Source organism: Hyla sarda, chromosome 10 (assembly GCF_029499605.1).
Source record: "Hyla sarda isolate aHylSar1 chromosome 10, aHylSar1.hap1, whole genome shotgun sequence".
In the NCBI taxonomy this organism is placed as follows: Eukaryota; Metazoa; Chordata; class Amphibia; order Anura; family Hylidae; genus Hyla; species Hyla sarda.
The window spans coordinates 132844854-132868269 of record NC_079198.1 but is presented as its reverse complement, the minus strand read 5'-3'; the positions used below and the strand labels follow the sequence as shown (position 1 = coordinate 132868269).

The 23416-nt window shown below is 40.4% G+C and overlaps 1 protein-coding gene across 1 annotated transcript; it reads left to right on the top strand.

Annotated features, from left to right (window-relative positions):
• Positions 1-706: 706 nt before the first annotated feature.
• On the top strand, positions 707-23091 carry LOC130294179 (indolethylamine N-methyltransferase-like). Its single transcript, XM_056543680.1, has 3 exons — positions 707-857; positions 8756-8963; positions 22668-23091. Exons 1-3 carry the CDS (start codon positions 707-709, stop codon positions 23089-23091), a joined length of 783 nt encoding a protein of 260 aa, XP_056399655.1.
• Positions 23092-23416: the final 325 nt, after the last annotated feature.

The following is a 23416-nucleotide window of genomic DNA, read 5'->3' as shown; positions in this document are numbered from 1 at the left end:
AAGCCCTTATATGGGTCTGTAGATACATCAGCAGCCTGGAGCTATGTGTTCTCCATGGCTGATGACAAGCGATACAGGGGACGGGATATCGTGATGTCACGGCCCCGTCTCCTTGTGATGTCACACCCCGCCCCTCAATGCAAGTCTATGGGAGGGGGCGTGGCGGTCATCACAAAAGCCGGATAAGAGTCACAGTTTGACTCAGTTTAGCTCATTAAAGTCAATGCAGTTCGGTGCCGGTCCAGCTGGGGTATGGGTGCGCACGGTTTTCCCCTCCTTCAGCCAGATCCGGCAGCCGTGCGCTGCAACCATGGTGTTAAGGCAGCCTTAGGTGCATTGTGGAGAAGGGGGTATGGGGATGGAGAATGAGGGAGGAGAGATTCCTCCTGGTAGAGTTCTCTTTTATTTATTTTATAAATAATAAATTTATTGTATATTGTGCTGTATTGCATGTTTTTATCTATCATTTGTTTTAACTCATAACGTTTTGTCATACTGTATTGGTGTTTCTCATTTTTTTGTTTTTTTAGATGGCAAAGCTAGTTTGTTTAACTTAACACATGAATCTATTATAACACATTTTCCCATGACTGATTTATGAATATTTTATCTCTCGGCTGATTGTTATTCCTTAGGCTTTGGGAAATGATATAAACTTGAGCACCGGTGTAGAGAAAGTCACCTGTCTGTGATAGAAGATTACACGATGGATTCCGGCTCCTATAAGCTTTATCATGTACACGGTTATGATTCCAGACAAGCCCTGGAGGATTATTTTGCAGATAAACCTGATATGGCCTTTGTAGAAGATTCCTTGATATTTCCCATTGAAAATCTTACAAAAACCTTCACGGAGGGTAAGTATCTTGGTTAATAGGTTTAAAAAATTCATAAACAAATGAATACTACTAGATAAACTTTTTTGGGGTGTTGCAGATTAGAAGGAGCGACCACATGGCCCTAGTCACTTTCATTGATAGAGAGCAAAGCAAAGTCTTGGTTGCTGAATATGATGAGAGATGCCGGGTTATAGGGTTTATAAAGTCATTGTTTTGCCTTCTATAATCACTAAAACTCCTAAAAACCTAAGATTGTTATCACTTTTATATCTGATCTGATATGAGAATTTGTAGTTTACAAGTTTGTCCCATTGCCACTTCTTGGTCTCTTTTAACAATGATAACCTAGAAGTTACAGGGGTTTTTCCATTAAGATAAATAGGTTTATATTGATGCATAATGGGAAACACATATTTTTGGATGTACAAGCATTTCGGACTATGTACTCTTTGAGAGATACAGTATATACTTACAATACTAATCCCCCATGTGCCTGCTTTGTGTTGATAACCTGTTCGCCTTGGTCATGACCATTTAATGGCATCCACCATGGGGATCTGACATTGTCAGATTAATTGTAATCTACTGATCGGTCCCATAAGTATTAGTTATTCTCCACCGTATATGCAAATGAGAGGAATTGTGAGAAACCATGTATATTTATAATACATTCATATGTACAGGTTCTTCTCCAGATTTGATGCTGTGTCCAATCATTTAGTTATATTGATATCTGCAGCATCAAATCTGGAGCCGATCCTCTATGTGTGATTTTGCCCTTAGACCAGGTTCACATGGCCGAAAATGTGTAAAAAACATGGGCGGACATTCCGCACATATGAATAATCTGGCGGACACTAGGATCGCTCGCAAATTCATGCCACACCCCCTCCCATAGACTTGCATTTAGGGGGAGGGGCGTGATGTCACACAGGGGCGGAGTCGTGACGTCACAATACTCAAGCCCCATGGTCATCATGCTGCACACTCGGAGCCTCCAGCGCTGCGGAGGGCTTAAAAAAGTGGGTGCTGAATGACAGATTGTGGGGGTCCCTAGTGGCGGAACCCCCGCGATCAGACATCTTATCCTCTATCCTTTGGATAGGGGATAAGATGTATTAGGGCTGGAGTACCCTTATAAGAACAAAGACAATTTTATTTTTGCGTTTTTTCCTCCTCGCCTTCTAACTCCTTTTTTTCCATCCACAGAACCATAGGAGGGCATGTTTTTACATGACCAATTGTACTTTGTAATTACTTCACTCATTTTACCATAAAATGTACGGTCAACCCAAAAAAGTCATTATTTGTGTGAGGAAATTGAAAAGAAAACTGAAATTTTGCTCATTTTGGAGGGTTTATTTTTCACGCTGTACACTTTACGGTAAAAATGACATGTTTTCTTTATTCTGTGTAAAATGATGCCCATGGTTACATACTTTTCTACTATTGTACTGCTTTTTAAAAAAACACAAACTTTCTTTTACAAAATATCATGTTTAACCCCTTTATGGGCGCAGGGCGTACCTGTCCACCCTGGTCCAGTTATCAGGGTTTAAAGCAGAGAACACTTTAAACCCCGTATGATCCAACTGCTATCAGCAGCCAAGTCTCAGGGTTAATGCCGGGCACCACCGATAGAGACGATGCCCAGCATTAAGACACATGATAAAAGTTGATTTCGGCATCTAAAAAAAAGCTAAAATGATCCCGGAAGCTCAGCGCAGTGGGATGTCCCGATCCTGAGAGTACGGTACCTTCCTCCTCGCTGTCTGATCGGTGATCTGCTGCTCTAGGAAGCTTCAGCAGGCTGGAGCAGCAGAGCACCAATAACACTGATCAATGCTATGCTATGGTATAGCATTGAACAGTATATGCAATCAAAAGATTGCATAGCATAGCCCCCTATGTGGATAAAAAATAATAATAATAGTAATAATATAATAATGATGTGTTAAAAAAAAACTTAATAAAAGAGAATTAACCCCTTCCTAATAAAAGTTTGAATCCCCCTTCCTATTTTTAAAATAAAATAATGTAATAAAAAATAAAAATAACCATATGTGGTACCTCCGTGTGTATAAATGTTCAAACTATTAAAATCAAGACGTACATTGATGTCCAATATCCTAAAGGGGTTAAAGGGATACTCCGCCCCTAGACATTTTATCCCCCATTCAAAAGATTGGGCATAAGATGTCTTATCGCGGGGGTCCCCTAATTACCAATACTGGTAAGTAGGCACTTCTGACAAAATTTGGGTAAATCTCCCTTTTTGAGATCCAGATTAGTAGCTTTTCTAAGTGGCATCAACCCATACTTTATATTTCTCCTCTGTGTTATATCTGACTCAATTTGGGCTCAATATGCTAGACAATTTTCCTCCACTAATAGCAATTTCCCTTCGGGCCGTAGCCACTCCTGGACTAATTCCCCTTTTGCTAGGGAATATTAAAACATTACTTTTATTTAATATCTTTTTTTTTAAATAGAAAAAGATGTCTGTATAATTATAATTGAGGAGAACTTAAAGGGGTATTCCAGGCAAAACCTTTTTTTATATATATCAACTGGCTCCGGAAAGTTAAACAGATTTGTAAATTACTTCAATTAAAAAATCTTAATCCTTCCAATAGTTATTAGCTTCTGAAGTTTTCTGTCTAACTGCTCAATGATGATGTCACGTCCCGGGAGCTGTGCATGATGGGAAACTATCCCCATAGGAACTGCACAGCTACCGGGACGTGAGTCATCAGAAAGCAGTTAGACAGAAAACGACAACTCAACTTCAGAAGCTAATAACTATTGGAAGGATTAAGATTTTTTAATAGAAGTAATTCACAAATCTGTTTAACTTTCCGGAGCCAGTTGATATATAAAAAAAAGTTTTGGACTGGAATACCCCTTTAACATTTGGAAATATCTTAATCCATCAAATATTTCCTCTTTATAAATATCATCTAAGTAAGTGTAATAATACTACATAATATCCTCTTTTCATATCTTTAATAAGAAAGATTACCAATTGAATGCAAATATGTCCTATATACTGTTTACCAATATGTATTATATTTTTATATTTACCTGAGTAGGAGAGACATTAATATATTTGAGCACTAGATAGTGCTGTATGACAGAAAGGCATTGCTGCGCATCAGCAAGTGAGGAGTGGAGCGCAGGATAATGAATAGAAAGGCGCTTGCGCAGATCTCTCCTTCATCCGAGTCACGTGGCCAGATCGGTCTGGTGACGGGACTGGGGGAGTGATTCTGGCATCAGTGAGGATCAGAGAACGTCCAAGATGGTAAGGTCTAGAAATTAGCAAATTTTTGAAAAATTCTATTTGGCCAAATTTTCCGAAAAATATTGGTTCGGTCCAAATTTATTTGTGGCGAATCGCTATTAAAAATGGCTATTTCTGGCCTATAGAGAGCCTCAATAGTGGTGTAGAACACTTTGCCTTGCCTTAACACGCATATGGTGTGTGCCGCGTTAGTGAAATAATGCTGTTATTCAGTATGACATGCAGATTAGAGGCATCGCTATTAGAATCACTATTGCAGAATGGCACATTGACATAGTCTGGAGGTGGCATCAGTATGAGGAGACCACATAGTGCTTGAATGACAACGCATGGAGGTGGCGGCAGCATGAGGAAACCGTATAGCAGCTAAATGACACAGCCTGGAAGTGGCGACAGCATGAGAAGACCATATAGTGGCTGAATGACACAGCCTAGAGTTGGGGGCAGCAAGGGGAAACCATATAGTGGCAGTATGAGACAGCCTGGAGCTGGCATCAGCAGGAGGAGAACATATGGTGGCAGTATGAGACAGCCTGGAGCTGGCATCAGCAGGAGGAGAACATATGGTGGCAGTATGAAACAGCCTGGAGCTGGCATCAGCAGGAGGAGAACATATGGTGGCAGAATGAGACAGTCTGGAACTGGCATCAGCATAAGGAGAACATATGGTGGCACACTGAAACAGCCTGGGGTGGCATCAGCAGCATCAGGAGTCCTGAAAGTGACCCGCTGACAGAGTGGGGTGGTGAGTGGCAATAACAGTACCCGGTATGATGAAGGTAGGTGAAAAAAGGAGAACTTGGCATCAGATGTGTGGCATCAGGCGGGGGGCAGGATCAGAATAGTAGCTGAGACAGGTAGACAGAAGAACAGAAGAAAATTGTCTCTTTTGTAAAAGTGTTAGTGAGCACAAGGAAGTATTGAGTATATGCATTACGTAAAACTTTACTTTTAATAATATTCTTAGGATAAAATATAAGTACAACATTTTTTTTTTTATTTAACAAAAGGAAAGGTGTGCAAAAAACACCATGTGCCTTCTACACCACCAAGTATTGATGTGATACAAAGACCTCTAAAAGGTGAAAGGGAACAACGTATGGTCCATTGTAACCGGTGGGGGAAAAAACTTCCCCTGTAAGGCCCTACTCTCACATTATTACTTCTCTTCTTGGCAAGTGTTACTCGCCCTAAAAAGGGCCGCCCCACACAGGAAGCTCATCCTATTTACACCTACAAACACTGCCATTTCCTATCTCTATCTGTCTCAGGAACTGTCCGAAGCATTAGAGGTTTACTATGGGGATTTGCTCCTACTGAAGACAGTTCCTGAGACAAGCAGAGGTGTCAGCAGAGAGCACTGTTGTCAGAAAGAAAAGAACAACTCAACTTCAGCAGCTGATAACTACTGGAAGCATTACAATTTTTTAATAGAAGTAATTTACAAATCTGTTTAACTTTCTGGAGCCAGTTGATGTATATATATATATATATATATATATATATATATATATATATATATAGATTAGTTAGGAGTAGCCGTATTAGTCCAGTGATGCAAAAAGCAAAATCATCGGTAGTTGCAGTATCTTGTAATACCTTTTTTATTGGACTAACAAGATTTTGTAGAGACAAGCTTTCGGGATTCCTCCCTTTATCAAGTCATAAGCATTTCTGAGCTCACAAGGAGAAAACACAGGTTCTATCTCACAAAATATGCAGGGGTTAAAACAACATTAGTGGAGAATGGACATTAAGTTGGGCCATAAATTGTACAGCAATAGGACGATAGATACAGATAAGGATGAGGAGGGGGGGGGGGGCTGGAGAGCAGAGGTGAGAATAGTTGTTACGCTGGACAGACAATTTTACTATAGAGCCATAGACTGAAGATAAGACTAGACAGGGGAGGGGGAGCAGGGGTGTAATGGTGTTAGAGCAGGGAGAGGGTAGAGAGTTTAGCAAAGGTTATAGGAAATTTTGATAATGGGATAAGAAGCTTAAATCCACATTAAGTCCTCTGTTCTTGGAGTCATAAAGAACTATCATTTTGGCTTCAAATGTCTTTCTTTCCTGGGTGTTCTTGAAGTTTCCTTTCAGGATCTTGATTTTGAGGTCCTGTAGGGAGTGACCTGTTTGAGTGAAGTGGTGTCCAACTGGGGTGCAATAGTCCTTTTCTCTATGGTTGTTGATGGACGATCTGTGGAGGTTCATCCTTTTATTGAGTGGCTGACTGGTCTCACCAATGTAACATCCCAGGTCACACTTGGTGCATTGTATCATGTAGACTACATTCTCTGTGGTGCACGAGTATTGTCCCTTGATGTTGTATGTCTTGTTGTTGTGGGAGGCCTCAGAATTTGTGCAGATGTGTTGACAGAGTTTACAGCGCGGTTTGGCGCAGGGTTTGGTCCCATTGTCTGTATCTGATGTGTCTGTGGGTAGTTTCCTATTGACCAGCTTTTGTTTTAAGTTGGGTGGTTGTCTGAAGGCCAAGATGGGTGGTTCAGGAAAGATTTGCTTTAACACCTCATCTTCTGCTAGTATTGGCTGCAGGTCCTTGATGATTTTGCGTATTTCCTCAAGGGTGGGATTGTATGTGGCTACCAGTGGTATGCGTGATGAGGTTTGTTTCTCTCTGTATTGCAGCAGGGGTTCACGTGGTGTTTGAAGAGCAGAGTGGATTTTCTTATGGATGGTCCTTGGTTTGTAACCTTTTTGCTTAAATTTCTCAGCTAGCGTTTGTAGATGTGTGTCTCTGTCATCAGGGTTGGAGCAGATGCGGTGGTACCTGATGGCTTGGCTGTATATTATGCCTTTCTTGGTGTGGGACGGATGGGAACTTGAATTGTGTAGATAGCTGGATCGGTCTGTGTGCTTTCTGTATACACAATACAGACATCTGTATACAGAAAGCACACAGACCGATCCAGCTATCTACACAATAATTATTTTCTCCAATAAACTCCAATGGAACAACTGACACCTGATGGAAGCCTGAAGGACGTAGACAATTTTATTTTTACGTTTTTGTTTTTTCCTCCTCGCCTTCAAAAAATCATAACTCTTTTATATTTTCATCCACAGACTAGTATGAGGGCTTGTTTTTTGCATGACCAGTTGTCCGTTGTAATGCCATGACTCAATTTACCATAAAATATATGGCGCAACCAAAAAAATACTATTTGTGTGGGGAAATTAAAAAGAAAATCGCAATTTTGCTAATTTTGGAAGGTTTCGTTTTCACGCCGTACAATTTACGGTAAAAATGGCATGTGTTCTTTATTCTTTGGGTCAATATGATTAAAATGATACCCCTGATAACATACTTTTCTATTACTGTTGCACTTAAAAAAAAAATCACAAACTTTTTAACCAAATTAGTACGTTTAAGATCCCCCTATTTTGAAGACCTATAACTTTTTCATTTTTCTGTATAAGCGGCGATATGAGGGCTCATTTTTTGTGATCTGTACATATTTGCTTATATAAAACTTTTAATACATTTTTTATTATTAATTTTTTTGGGAATAAAATGTTATAAGAAAGCAGCTATTTTGAAATTTTTTTTTTTACGTTCACGCCGTTGACTGTACGGTATCATTAACATATTGTTTTAATAGTTCAGATATTTATGCACGCGGCAATACCAAGTATGTATATAAAATATTTTTTAACACTTTTTGGGGGTGAAATAGGGAAAATGGGACAATTTACGTTTTTATTGGGGGAGGGGGTTTTTCACATTTTTTTTACTTAATTTTTTTTACTTTTTTTACTTTTATTTTTACACTTTAATAGTCCCAATAGGGGACTATTTATAGTAATCATTCGATTGCTAATCCTGTTCAGTGCTATGTATAGGACATAGCACTGATCAGCATTATCGGTCATCTTCTGCTCTGGTCTGCGATAAGGCAGATCAGAGCAGAAGACTCCCGGAAGGCAGCGGAGGCAGGTGAGGGGACCACTGTCTGCCGTTCTGGATGATTGGATCGCCGCAGCAGCGCTGCGGGCGATCCGACCATCCATTTAAGTTACCGCGATGCTGCAGATGCCGTGATCTGTATTGATCACGGCATCTCAGGGGTTAATGGCGGACATCCGCGGGATCAACAGATCAATAACTGGCTGCAATCAACAGTGGGGACCTGCCACGCATGACCCTGGCATAGCTCCGATGCCCGCAGTTATGCTTAGGACTTAAATGTACGTCCTGGTGTGTTAAGTACCACCTCGCCAGGACGTACATTTACATCCTTCGTCGTTAAGGGGTTAAAGTCATTGGGACCCATCAATACCCATTGGTTTCCATTGTGCTCCGACCCATTCAGGGACCACTTGGTAAAATAAATAAAAAATTATCTAGAGGACTTGAAATGGGACAAAGCACTTCACTCACTTGAACTTAGCCTTGTAGAGTAAACCATACCTAATTGTGTAGAACATATGAGGATTGGGTTCATTTTTTTCTTATTTGTCATATTTTGAAAAACACAATGTTGCCACATTTATTTTGCATTTATTTTGACATACAATATCATTTGCCCACAACATCTCAGAGAGTTTAGTATGTTAGATGTTTCAGTATGACTTTTTTCTTCTTCTGTAGGACATTTTAAAGGAGATGTCCTGATAGACCTCAGTTCTGGTCCTCTGGTTCATCATCTGTTTATGGCCTGTGAGATTTTCAGACACATCATAGTCCTGAGAGTCCGAGACAGATGTATCCTGGAGCTAAAGAGATGGCTGGACACACGGACAGGAGCATTTAATTGGGGCCATGCCACAAAGATTCATTTAGAGAAAGAAGATAAAAGGTGAAGTATTTGGCTCCATATTAGTGGAAAATCACTGGTGATGTTGCTACTGTACAAGAGATATGAAGGCAGAACTTGGAATTGTTTAGGCTGTATATCTTCTTGACACTTTGTTGTAACGCGTACCTTTCTGGGCTCCAAAACCTCCTTTGGTCCTCTCTCTGTGTGTTCGATGGTGTCTCTTGTCCTCCTGATGACAATTCTACACAGTATGATGCGGTCGCCTTACCCTATCAGGAGGTAAAAGTGCTGGGCAAATCAGCTATGGCACCAGCGCTAAAACCTCCCCAGTGGCAGGACATATAAACTAGTCAACTGCTTATCCCATTGCCTGTAATTGAAGATTTTCCTACCCTAGGTGGAGGAAAATATAGATTTTATGAAAGACAGGAGGCAAGTATTATGCAATAACTTTCTTTACTTCCCTTCCAGCAGCAAAATAGTTAATAATAATAATTAGTGTTGAGCGGCATAGGCCATATTCGAATTCGCGAATATTCACGAATATATGGACGAATATTCGTCATATATTCGCGAATATTCGCATATTCGTTATATCGTTTTATTTTCGCATATGCGAAAAGTCGTGTATGCGAAAATTAACATGCGAAAATTAGCATATACAAAATTAGCATACACGGAAATTCGCATATGCGAACATTTGCATATGCTACTTTTCGCATATGCGAATTTACGCGCACCAGTCTCGCACAGTAGTATTACAGCCTTCTTTACACCACACAAGCTGGAAGCAGAGAGGGGTGATCACTGTGATGTGTACTGTGAAGAAAAAAAAAAAAAAACGAATATTCGTAATTACGAATATATAGCGCTATATTCGCGAAATTCGCGAATTCGCGAATATACGATATTCGCGAATAATATTCGAATTGCGAATATTCGCGAGCAACACTAATAATAATACAGAGAAAAAACTTGTCTAGGTGAAACCTAGCAATCAGCACAGAGTCTAGATGATATAGTATGATGACTCTTGAAACTCCGCCTCTTTTTTTAAAATGTAACAACAACCAGGCTAGTAAAATAATTAGTCCTCCAAGTTGAAGGTAACAGATGAAAAAAGTCAACAAATTGTATTCCGGAACAGGAGATGTAGACTATGAATGAAGTCCTGAAGACGATCTATCTTCCGCCAGGAATTAAAATGCTAAAATAAAATAAAATATTTTTAAATATCATATTAATCAGGGATAGGTTAAATGGGTGGGATAATGTTCACCTCCTGTCTTTCATAAAATCTATATTTTCCGTCACCTAGGGTAGAAAAATCTTCAATTTTATATCACGACAGGAGGGCTTCACTCTATGCAAGTTTAAAGCTTGGAAATATTATAAAAGTACAGTATCATAGTACAGTAAATATTAACCCCTTCCCGACCCATGACATACATGTACGTGGGCGGACATGACGGGGCCCGCTGATCGGGTCTGCATCATCACCGGAAGATGTCCGCTGCTATCAGCAGCTGACATCCACCGGTAATGAAGGACATCGGAGATCGCTCCGATGTCTGTTATTTAACTGTTTAAATACAATGACCTTTACAGATCACACCATGTAAACATTAAATGCTGCTATTCCCTGGTGTCTAGTGGTCCCGGGGGGGGGGGGGGGGGGGGGGAGGGTGGGGAGCGGGGCAGAACAGGGAAATGAAGGGGACCGAACGCCGAAGGTCAACTCACCCGTCCGGAGGCAGCGGGCAACGGTGATCGGCGGGCGGCATGTCGTGCGGCAGAAGGGGACGGCTCCCTGGATCCTACGGAAGCCGGTAAGTTGATCTGGAGGGCTACAGTCTGAGACCACTATACAGTTGTCTCTAAACTACATCCCTCCAGATCTTGCAAAACTACAACTCCTAGAATGCCCACATAGCTGTTTGACCTCTGGGCATGCTTGGATTTGTAGTTTTGCAACATCTGGAGGTCCACAGTTTGGAGATCACTGTGCAGTGGTCTATAAACTGTAGCCCTCCAGACGTTGCAAAACTGCAAATCCCAGCATGCCCAGAAAGCAAACAGCTGTCTCGGCATGCTGGGAGTTGTAGTTGCGTACCTCCAGCTGTTGCATAACTATATCTCCCAGCATGCCCTTAGGTGATCAGTACATAATGGGAGTTGTAGTTTTGCAACAGCTGGAGGCACACTGGTTGGAAAATACTGAGTTAGGTAACAGAACCTAACTGAAGGTTTTCCAACCAGTGTGCCTTCATCTGTTGCAAAAGTACAACTCCCAGCATGCACGGTCTATCAATACATGCTGGGAGTTGTAGTTTTGAAACAGCTGGAGGTTTGAACCCCCCCCCCCCCCCATGTGAATGTACAGGGTACATTCACACAAGCCGGTTTACAGCCGGTTTATTTTGCTGCAGCGCAAACTCCTAGCGGGAAACTCACCGTAACCAGCCAGTGCGAATGTACCCAAAAAACAATACACTAACACATAATAAAGGGTAAAACACTAAATAAACACTTACAATGTCGTCGTCCCCCCCCCCCCAAAAAAAAAAAAAAAAAAGAAAAACATCTTGTTTCCAAAACGGAGCCTCCAGATGTTGCAAAACAACAACTCCCAGCATTTCTGGACAGCCACTGACTGTCCAGGCATGCTGGGAGTGTAGCAACAGCTGGAGGCACCCTGTTTGGCAATCACAGGCGTAGAATACCCCTATGTCCACCCCTATGCAATCCCTAATTTAGTCCTCAAATGCGCATGGCGCTCTCTCACTTAGGAGCCCTGCCGTATTTCAAGGAAACTATTTAGGGCCACATATGGGGTATTTCCGAACTTGGGAGAAATTGCACTACAAATTTTGGGGGTCTTTTTCTCCTTTTACCCCTTATGTAAAGGAAAAGTTGGGGGCTACACCAGCCTGTTAGTGTAAAAAAATAAAAAAAAATTACACTAACATGCTGGTGTTGCCCCATACTTTTTATTTTCACAAGCGGTAAAAGGAAAAAAAGACCCCCAAAATTTGTAACGCAATTTCTCCTGATTACGGGAATACCCCATATGTGGGCGTAAAATGCTCTGCGGACGCACAACAAGGCTCAGGAGTGAGAGCACACCATGTACATTTGAGGCCTAAATTGGTGATTTGCACAGGGGTGGCTGATTTTACAGCGGTTCTGACATAAACCCAAAAAAATAAATACCCACATGTGGCCCGGAACGTGACAAGGGGTATAGTGAGCCTTAACACACCACAGGTGTTTGACGAATTTTCATTAAAGTTGGATGGGAAAATGAAAAAAAAAAATGTTTTTTCACTAAAATGCTGGTGTTACCCTAAATTTTTCATTTTCACAAGGGAAAATAGGAAAAAATCCTCCCATTTTCTCCCATTACCCTTTGTTAAAATGATAAATTTGGGGAAAAAACTGCATTTTAGTGAAAACATTTTTTTTTCCATTTACACATCGAAAAGTTAACAAAAAGCTGTCAAACACCTATGGGGTGATAAGGCTAACTGGACCCCTTGTTGCGTGCCTTGAGGGGTGTAGTTTCCAAAATGGTATGCAATGTGGGGTTTTCTGCTGTTCTGGCACCATAGGGGCTTTCTAAATGTGACATGCCCCCCAAAAACCATTTCAGCAAAATTCACTCTCCAAAATCCCATTATTGCTCCTTCCTTTCGGAACTCTCTACTGCGCCTGCCGAACACTTGACATACACATATGATGTATTTCCTTACTCGAGAGAAATTGGGTTACAAATTTTGGGGGGCTATTTCTCCTATTACCACTTGTAAAAATTCAAAAACTGGGTCTACAAGTACATGCAAGTGTAAAAAATGAAGATTTTGAATTTTCTCCTTCACTTTGCTACTATTCCTGTGCAACACGTAAAGGGTTAACACACTTACTGAATGTCATTTTGGACCCTTTGAGGGGTGCAGTTTTTATAATTGGGTCATTTGTGGGGTATTTCGAATATGAAGGCCCTTCAAATCCAATTCAAAACTGAACTGGTCCCTAAAAAATTCCGTTTTTGAAAATTTTGTGAAAAATTTGAAAATTGCTGCTGAACTTTGAAGCCCTCTGATGTCTTCCAAAAGTAAAAACATGTCGATTTTATGATGAAAATATAAAGAAGACATATTGTGTATGTGAATCAATGTATAATTTATTTGGAATATCCATTTTCCATATAAGCAGAGAGCTTCAAAGTAAAAAAAAAAGTGAATTTTTTTTTGCAGAGATGAAACAGGTATCGACAAAATTTTACCACTAACATAAAGTAGAATATGTCACGAAAAAATTATCTCAGTATCAGAATGAAAGGTAAAAGCATCCCAGAGTTATTAATGCTTGAAGTGACAGTGGTCAGATGTTCAAAAAATGGCCGGGTCCTTAAGGTATATTTGGGCTGGGTCCTTATCCCCTTAAGGACCAGGCACGTATGAGTACGTCCCTGCACCCTGGGTCTTAAGTACCAGACACTTATTCATACGTCCAGGTGAATTTTGCATCCCACCATGCGCCGGGCGGGTTGCGAAACCGGACGCCTGCTGAAATCGTTCAGCAGGAGTCCGAGGCAAACGCCGAGGGGGGACCCAGGACTCCCACATGTCGGCGATCGCCACAGATCGTCCACGAAATCGTGCGGGCGATCTGCGGTGATTCAGGTCATTCGGGTCAATGGTGACCCGATGACCCAGAACTAGATGGTGATCAGCGGTGTACGATACACCGCCAATCACCTGCCGTTGCTGGGGAGAGGTGACAATACTGTCACCTCCCCAGCAACGCTACTTAACGGTTAACGGTCCCTTCCCGCCGCTGCACCCGCTCTCTGTGTTCAGTCAGCAGGTGCAGCAGTGAGAAGAAGACCATGGATCCCCCCTCGGAGCTCCGGAGCCCCCTCACCAGCCTTAGAATAGGGACAGCGGATTGCAGGGACAGGTAGGAGTTAATAAAGTAAAAAAAGTATTAAAAAAAAAGTTTACAAAAAAAGTTAAAAAAGCCCCCCCCCCCCCCAACCCCCTAATAGGTCCCCAAGGGTCCTATTAGGGGTTTAGGGAGTTGTGTGCCCATCCGTTATTTTTTTTGGCCGCAGCTTTTTTTTTCCTGACCCCCTAATAGGTCCCCCAGGGTCCTATCAGGGTCTGATCTCTTACCCCGGGTCCTATTAGGGGTTCAGGAAGCTGCGTGCGCCACCCCTTTTTTTGGGGGGTCGCAGCTTTTTTTTAAATTTTTATTACTGTTGTACACTTTTTACAAGCACTGAGCACCACACACTACATACTTCACCGTAGAAAAAAGGCAATGGAATGCTGGGCATTTTCGGCATTGGAGGCTTACGCTTTTTTTAGCCTCCGACTCCGAATCTGCCAGTGAGGACGAGGAAGATCCTACATTTTTGTGTACTTCCTCGTCCTCCTCATCATCTAGTAGTGATGATGAGTCTCCTGTATGGCGGTGGAGACGCCGCCAGGCGAGGCCACGCACCCCCCATGAGAGTTACCCATTGGCCGACACTAGTACGAGTGGCAATTCCGCTCGTAATAGGAGTCCGGCCCCCCAGACAAGTGCACCGGAGCCCCCTTCCGGTGACCCTGTCTGGAGCCCCCCAGAGGGTTATCATCCATGGATTCCTGAGTTTGTTGGTGACTCAGGAATCCGGATTGACCATGCTGGCTTCACTGATCTGGACTTTTTAAAGTTTTTTTTCAGTAACAGCCTGGTCAATCACATGGTGGAGCAAACTAATTTGTATGCCCAGCAGTTCATTACCCACCACCCCGATTCGCTTTTGGCCAGGCCCAATGAATGGCGCACCATTGATGCAGCGGAAATTAGGACATTTTGGGGCCTCACGCTGCATATGGGCCTGGATAAAAAAAAAAGTGCTCGTCATTACTGGAGCGGGGATGTCCTCTATGAGACCCCGCTTTACAGTATGGCGATGACACGGAGGCGGTTCGAGGCCATTCGGAAATGCCTGCATTATGCAGATAATGCAGCATGTCCTCCCAGAGGTGATCCCGCCCATGACCGGCTTTACAAAGTTAGGCCGGTCATCGATCACTTTGGGGCCAAATTTTGGAGGCCTATGTACCGCTCAGGGACCTCTTTGTAGATGAATCTCTCATCAGTTTTAAGGGGAGACTCATCTTCCGCCAGTATATTCCCTCGAAGCAGGCGTGGTATGGTGTGAAGCTCTATAAATTTTGTGAGAGTACCTCCGGGTACACTCTCAAGTTTAGAGTGTATGAGGGACGAGATTCCCGTATTGAACACCCAGAATGTCCCCCCACTCTGGGTGTTAGTGGGAAACTCGTTTGGGATCTTGTGCACCCATTGCTGGATAAGGGTTTCCACGTATACGTGGATAACTTTTATACCAGCATCCCTTTGTTCAAATCCCTTTCCGCCAGATCCACCTCCGCTTGTGGGACCGTGCGGAAGAACCAGAGAGGCCCCCCTCTAAATTTGGTCCGGACGCCTATCCCCAAGGGTGAGTCCTGTGCCCTCACCCATGATAACCTGTTGTTGGGAAAGTATAAGGATAAGAGGGATGTCCTTATGCTCACCACTATTCATGGGAACGGCAGCACCCCTGTCCCTGTGCGAGGTACCGTGCGACCGGTCCTCAAGCCCGATTGTATTCTGGACTACAATAGGTATATGGGGGGGAGTTGATCTCTCAGATCAAGTCCTTAAGCCATATAACACAATGCGGAAAACACAGGCATGGTACAAAAAAGTTGCAGTCTACTTGGTACAGGTTGCCATGTACAACGCTTCTGTACTATCCCAGTACACTGGCAACACATGGACATTCCTCCAGTACCAAGAAGAAGTCCTAAGGTTCCTGATCTTTGGCGACCGGGAAAGATCAGGCAGGACTTCCCAAGGGTCTGGAGTTATAGGCGCCAGGATCGTCCCAGGCCAACACTTTCCAGGTGTGATCCCCCACAGTGGAAAGAAGGGTCGAACCCAGAAAAGATGCAGAGTGTGTAGCAGGAGGGGGATACGTAAGGACACCACGTATCAGTGCGAAACTTGCCCAGATAATCCGGGCCTCAGCATAGGCTGCTTCAGGGAGTATCACACTTCCATGGAGCACTAAATTTTCCCTTTCCAGTTTAATTTTCCATAATTTGACCAATGTACCAAGTCCAGAGTACATTCCAAATTGTTAACCTCCTAAAACCACTAAATTGCCCCAAAAAAACCTGAAAAACAAAAAAAAAAAAAAACCTGATAAGACCTCTGGGGGTGTTTTTTCAAAAATGGGTCATAGGTCACTGAGTCACTATCATCGGGGACTTTTTTATGTTGCCTCAAATGCGCAAAAGTCATGAAACCCCTGTGGGTTATTAAGGCTAACTTTACCCCTTGTTACGTTCCTCAAGGGTTCTAGTTTGCAAAATGTTATTTTTTATTTTTTTTGCTGTCCTGGCACCATAGGAGCTTCCGAAATGCGACATGTCCCCCCCATTTCAGCAAAATTTGCAAATGTGACTCCTTCTCTTCTGAGCATTGTAGCGCTCCCGTAGTGCATCTGACGTCCACTTATGGGGTACTTTCATACTCAGAAGAGATGGGGTAACAAATTTTGGGGGGTATTTTCTGCTATTAACCCTTGCAAAAATGTGAAATTTGGGAGGAAACACACATTTTAGTGGAATTTTTTTTTTACATATGCAAAATTCGTGAAACCCCTGTGGGGTATTAAGGCTCACTTTATTCCTTGTTACGTTCCTCTGGCACCATAGGGGCTTCCTAAATGTGACATGCCCCCTGACCAAAATTTGCTCTCAAAAAGCCAAATATGACTCCTTCTCTTCTGAGCATTGTAATTCGCATGTAGTGCACTTCAGGTCAACTGGGGTACCTCCATACTCAGAAGAGATGGGGTTACAAATTTTGGGGGTATTTTCTGCTATTAACCCTTGCAAAAATGTGAAATTTTGGGGGAAACACACATTTTAGTGAAAATTTTTTTTATTTTTTTGACATATGCAAAAATTTTAGTGAAAACATTTTTTATTTTTTTGACATATGCAAAAATCGTGAAACCCCTGTGGGGTATTAAGGCTCACTTTATTCCTTGTTACGTTCCTCAAGGGGTCTAGTTTCCAAAATGGTATGCCATGTTGGGGGTTTTGCTGTTCTGGCACCATAGGGGCTTCCTAAATGTGACATGTCCCCCAACCAAAATTTGCTCTCAAAAAGCCAAATATGACTCTTTCTCTTCTGAGTATTGTAGTTCGCCCGTAGTGCACTTCAGGTCAACTTATGGGGTACCTCCATACTCAGAAGAGATGGGGTTACAAATTTTGGGGGGTATTTTCTGCTATTAACCCTTGCAAAAATGTGACATTTGGGGGGAAACACACATTTTAGTGATTTTTTTTTTTTTTTTACATATGCAAAAGTCGTGAAACACCTGTGAGGTATTAAGGCTCACTTTATTCCTTGTTACGTTCCTCAAGGGGTCTAGTTTCCAAAATGATATGCCATGTGTTTTTTTGTTTTGCTGTTCTGGCACCATAGGGGCTTCCTAAATGCAACATGCCCCCCAAAAAAACATTTCAGAAAAACGTACTCTCCAAAATCCCCTTGTCACTCCTTCGCTTCTGAGCCCTCTACTGCGCCTGCCTAACACTTTACATAGACATATGAGGTATGTGCTTACTCGAGAGAAATTGGGCTATAAATACAAGTATAAATTTTCTCCTTTTACCCCTCGTAAAAATTCAAAAATTGGGTCTACAAGAACATGCAAGTGTAAAAAATGAAGATTGTGAATTTTCTCCTTCACTTTGCTGCTTTTCCTGTGAGACAACTAAAGGGTTAAAACTCTGACTGGATGTCATTTTGAATACTTTGGGGGGTGCAGTTTTCATAATGGGGTCTTTTATGGGGTATTTCTAATATGAAGACCCTTCAAATCCACTTCAATCCGGAACTGGTCCCTGAAAAATAGTGAGTTTGAAAATTTTGTGAAAAATTGGAAAATTGCTGCTGAACTTTGAAGCCCTCTGGTGTCTTCCAAAAGTAAAAACTTGTCAATTTTATGATGCAAACATAAAGTAGACATATTGTATATGTGAATAAAAAAAATGATTTGGAATTTTTCACCAAGAAAGGATGCAAGTTACCACAAAAATTTACCACCATGTTAAAGTAGAATATGTCACGAAAAAACAATCTCAGAATCAGAATGATAACTAAAAGCATCCCAGAGTTATTAATGTTTAAAGTGACAGTGGTCAGATGTTCAAAAAACGCTCTGGTCCTAAGGTGTAAAATGGCCTGGTCCTTAAGTTGTTAAGGGGTTAAAGGGGTACTCCGGTGGAAAACTTTTTTTTTTCTTTTTTAAATGAACTGGTGCCAGAAAGTTAAACAGATTTGTAAATGACTTCTATTAAAAAAAATCTTAATCCTTTTAGTACTTTTTTTTTGCAGCTGTATGCTACAGAGGAAATTCTTTACTTTTTGAATGTCTTTTTTGTGTTGTACACAGTGCTCTCTGCTGACCCCTCTGTCCGTGTCAGGAACTGTCCAGAGCATCATAGGTTTGTTATGGGGATTTTCTCCTGCTCTGGACAGTTGCTGATACGGGCATCAGGTGTCAGCAGAGAGCACTGTGGACAACACAAAAAAGAAATTAAAAAAATAAAGATTTTCCTCTGTAGCAAACAGCTGCTAAAAAGTACTGAAAGGATTAATATTTTTTAATAGAAGTAATTTACAAATCGGTTTAACTTTCTGGCACCAGTTCATTTAAAAAAAAAATAAAGTTTTCCACAGGAGTACCCCTTTAAGGCTCACTTTGGCAGCCCTTAGTAATCGAGCACATATTTCATTGATTTATGTAATACAATAGCACTACATTGATCTATGTAAGCCATCTGATGATGGCTTATGATAGGCCCCTAGGGGGGGGCAAAAAGTGTGTGTAAAAAAAGTAAAAAAAATGTTTATAAAAATATTTTTTTTTAAATCCCTCCCCAATAAAAATTCAAATCATCCCTTTTCCCATTAAAAAATGTACATATGTGGTATTGCTGTGTGCGTAATTGTTTGAACTATTAAATTATTATGTTTCTGATCCTGTACGGTGAACTGCGTACACGCAAAAAAATTCAGAATGCCAAAACAGCTCCGTAGGTGGAGAAATAAACAGTTATAGGGGTGAGAACATGGTAATGAACAGTTTCTTTTTATTTTTCAAGGTAATTTTTTTTTTTTTTACCATGAAACAAAACAAAAATTACTTAATTTTGGTATCATTAGAATCATACTGACCCATAGAATAAAGTTGGCATGCCAGATGTACTGTATTTTCAGCTCACAAAAAATTATTGGCCTACAAAATTGTGCAATTCAATATTTTTTTTTTTTTTGCCCCCTACAGATAATTTTTTTTCTGGCTTTGTAATACATTGTTTGATAAAAAAAAAAAAAAAAAAAAAAAAGTGTATCAGTGGAAATATAACTCGCCATGCAGAAAATAAGTCCTAATACAACTTAAAAAAAATAAAAAATGATCAGTCTTGGAAGGTAAGGAGGAAAAAAAAAAAACGTGAGACAGAATTTTTTTTTTTAGCTGGGTCATGAAGGGGTTAAAGAAAAGACAGAGAGACATGAGGTTCGGGTCTAAAATAAAAGGTTTTAAAGGTACATTCCGATGACCAGTTAGCCTCCTTTAGGAGATCTGAAAAGGAACCACCAGCTTGTTCAAGTATGGTCGAAATGGCTCCTCTAGTAGAGTGAGCACCAAAAACGGAAATATCAATGCCAGCAGGAGACATTGAATGTTTAATCCATCTAGCTAAGTCCGATGAAGACATTGGTACATAGGGTTTACAGTAAGAAGTAAGTAATTGTGGACAAGATGGTCGACAAAGTGATTTAGTCCCTGCTTCATAAACTTCTAAGCAATGAACCACATACAGTTATCATGATGAGATTAAGAAGGATAAAATACCTTTATCCTTTATTATGTAAATTAGTTTTAGTACGACTACAAATTGTAAAAAGAACACCTTGAGGAGTATACTGTCTACGTAAGATGTCCATCGCCCTTAAGTCTAAAACTCTTTTGATAGAAATGAGACATAAAAGCGTTGTAAGTTCAAAGGACAGAAGTTTTAAAGATGAAGAGTCATAATCTGCCCATGAAGTAAACAGAGAGAAATAAATCTACATTCCAAGTTGAATGGTATTTAGGTAAGAGTGGTCGTCTAAAACGAATAGCTTTAAGAAGTTTGCAAATTAAAGGATGTTTGCCAATAGGGATGGATTCAATAGAAGTATGGAAAAAGGATATGGCAGAGCGATATAAGTTTAAAGTCCAATAAGCTTTCCAAGCGTCAAAAGAGGCTGAGAGAAATTTTAGGATGCGAGGGAGAGGTACGTGTATGGGATCCAGATCCCATTGTATGCACCAATGAGTCCGAAGTTCCAGGCTGATCGGTAAACAGTTCTGGTAGCTGGAGCCTAGGCTTCTGAGTTGTCTGAGATGTCTCTAGTTGATTAAGAAAGTCTTGAATCAAAATTGATTGGCCTGATATTAACTAAGCAACCAGAGGAAGCTGATTGGACAATATAAGTGAGTGAGGATTCCAGGATGGAGCTTGAAGAAGAGCAGGATGAGAAGGAATGATCCACAGGATATCTATGATCATTCCAAGAATTTGAGGGAACTAAGACTGTACTGGCCACAATTGGGTCACCAACAAAATGGTCACTCTCTGAATCATGGGAATGAGAGCGAAGAGAGGAAATGCATAAAGGCCAAATGTGTAACATGGCATCCACTCCCGAGGCTTCAGGATCTAGACACCGACTGAAGATATGTTTAAGTTGTTGATTGAGACAAAATGCAAATAGGTCCGAATGAAGGACCCCAGAGAAGATTGATCCATTGAAAAACAGAAGGTTCCATTCTCCAATCGCTGGAATTGGCTAACCTGCTACCAATTTAGGAAGACCCGGAATACATTCTGCCTTCAAAATGATATATTTGTCTAGGCAAAAGTGCAAGAATTCTTTGGTGATGTCAGCTAGGACTTTCGATGTCGCACCTCCTAAGCGGTTGACATATTGGACTGCAGAAATGTTGTCCATGCGAAGAAGTATGTAACAATGTCTTTCGCAAAGCCTTTCAAAGCAAAAAAGCCTGCCAGGAGTTCCAAGCAATTGATGTGTAATTAAGATTCTGAGGGGAACCATTTTCCTTCTGTAGAAAGGGATCCGCATCGAGCGCCCCAATCATTGAGACTTGTGTCAGATTCCAAGACAAGGTCCGGTTTGGAATTGAAGATCATCTTTCCATTTCATTCTTTGCACGTGATGTAGCCACCAAAAAAAGTTCTTCTCTGGCGTCTGAATGAATGAACACCTACAAGTTGGAGTGCCGCTTCTGCCTTTCTTTATATATGTGTATATATATATATATATATATATATATATATATATATATATATATATGTGTATATATATATATATATATATATATATATTTATATATATCTGATTGATACAGCCGTATCTGGTAAAGGGGTTAGGTCGCCCAATAGATCACAAACAGCAGCTCGTATTTTAGGGAACCTTAAAATATACCTTTTATTTCTTCTTTTTAAAAATAGAAAACATAGAATATTAAACACTCTTAGTACTAGTAATAGTCTTCTCAGTCACCATCAGCTACCTTTTCAATCACCGCATATATATATGAAAAGAAAAAATGTGGAACAAAGGAAAACATAAATAATTAGGAACAAATTAATCAAACAAATAGGTTTTAATAAGATAATTCAATAAAATTAATGAAATAATACAACAATTAATAAGCTAAAAAATAAAATAACAATAAAATACAATAACAATGACTAAAATAAATTAACTTAGAAATTAATAATAAATCATTAATAAATAATTTACAAATAATAAGAATTAATGAAGACTATTAGAGCACTTATCTGTTCATTTTCAGGAGCAGCAAAGAAAGAGGCGGAGTTTCACAAGTCATCATACTATATCATCTAGTCTCTTTGCTGATTGGTTATTCCGTTTATGTATAAGCATGCTAGGTTTCACCTAGACAAGTTTTTTCCTTTGTATTTTTATTATTATTATTAATAACTATTTCACTGCTGGGAATTAAATAAAAAAAGTTATTGCAAGTTAAGTAAAGAAAGTTATCTTAATATAAAATTATGGATTTTTCCTTTCACTAGCTTTCCTGTACCCTAAGCTATTTTGTGACCTTACCTCTTGCCTGGCCATTTTGTACCAAGCGACTTACTAGGTTTGACCCTTGCTTGTCCTGACATTGCTTTTGGTTCCGATTTTGTTCTATGCTGACATATTGGTTTTTGACTCTCTGACTTGCCCCTGGTTAACTGCTGATTTTGTACAGTTTTGGCACCATGACCCAGACAGGGCTGCCGTTTAGGGTGTATCATATAATGAGATAGGGACAGTAATTTATGGCCAGCTCAGATCTGCACTGCTGCTTACGCAGATTGAATATTTATGGTGAATAAAGTAAAAACAAAAAATTTTGTGTTGTTGTCATCTTCTTAGGAGAAGTCCTTTATGTCACGTTTAACGACCTTCAAGTTAATCTACTAGTACTAGAAACAAATCATTCAAAATTATTTACTTAGCTTTTATGCTTAAATAACTGATGTAGACTGTCCATATATTTTTTATTTCATTTAGTGACCAGTTACTGAACAAAGAAGAAAAAGTGAGATCGGTCGTTCAACATGTGATGAAATGTGACGTTGAGCAAGAAAATATGACGGATCCAATAGTCTTACCGCCAGCAGATTGTATCATCAGCGCTTGGCTCCTAGATAAGATCAGCAAAGACCAAGATGATTATATAAGATATCTCAGGAAGTTCTCAGGGTTACTAAAACCTGGAGGACACCTGATATTAATTGGGTGTTTAGATACAACATACTTCACAGTTGGGAAAGAAATGTTCCATTTTCTCACCTATGATGAGGATTTTGTCAGGAAAGCTCTAGTCGGAGAAGGATTTGTTATAGATAACTGTGTTGTTAAGAAGAGAACGGCTGTGAGTGACCTTATTGACTATAAGGCCGGCATATTTATTGCAGCCCACAAGGAAAAGTAGAAATTGGAAATAAATAAACTATCATGAGTTTACACATCATAAAAACACATGTAAAATACAACCGTAAAATGGGGATAAAAAAGGCTATGTTTTTCATTTACTATTGTCCTCTATGAAAGTCTATGGAAAAGGAGGCATCAGTGCACATTGTTGGAATTCAAATGTAATTTTACGATGTGTGACCCTGGCCTCAGACTCTGCTTAGATTGTATGCAAGCCTAAGATTTCCCAATATATACTTCAGGTTAAATACTCTGATTTACATGATTAACAAAGCTCTAATCTTTATATAATATATAATATAAAATGAATCAGTGCAGCATTA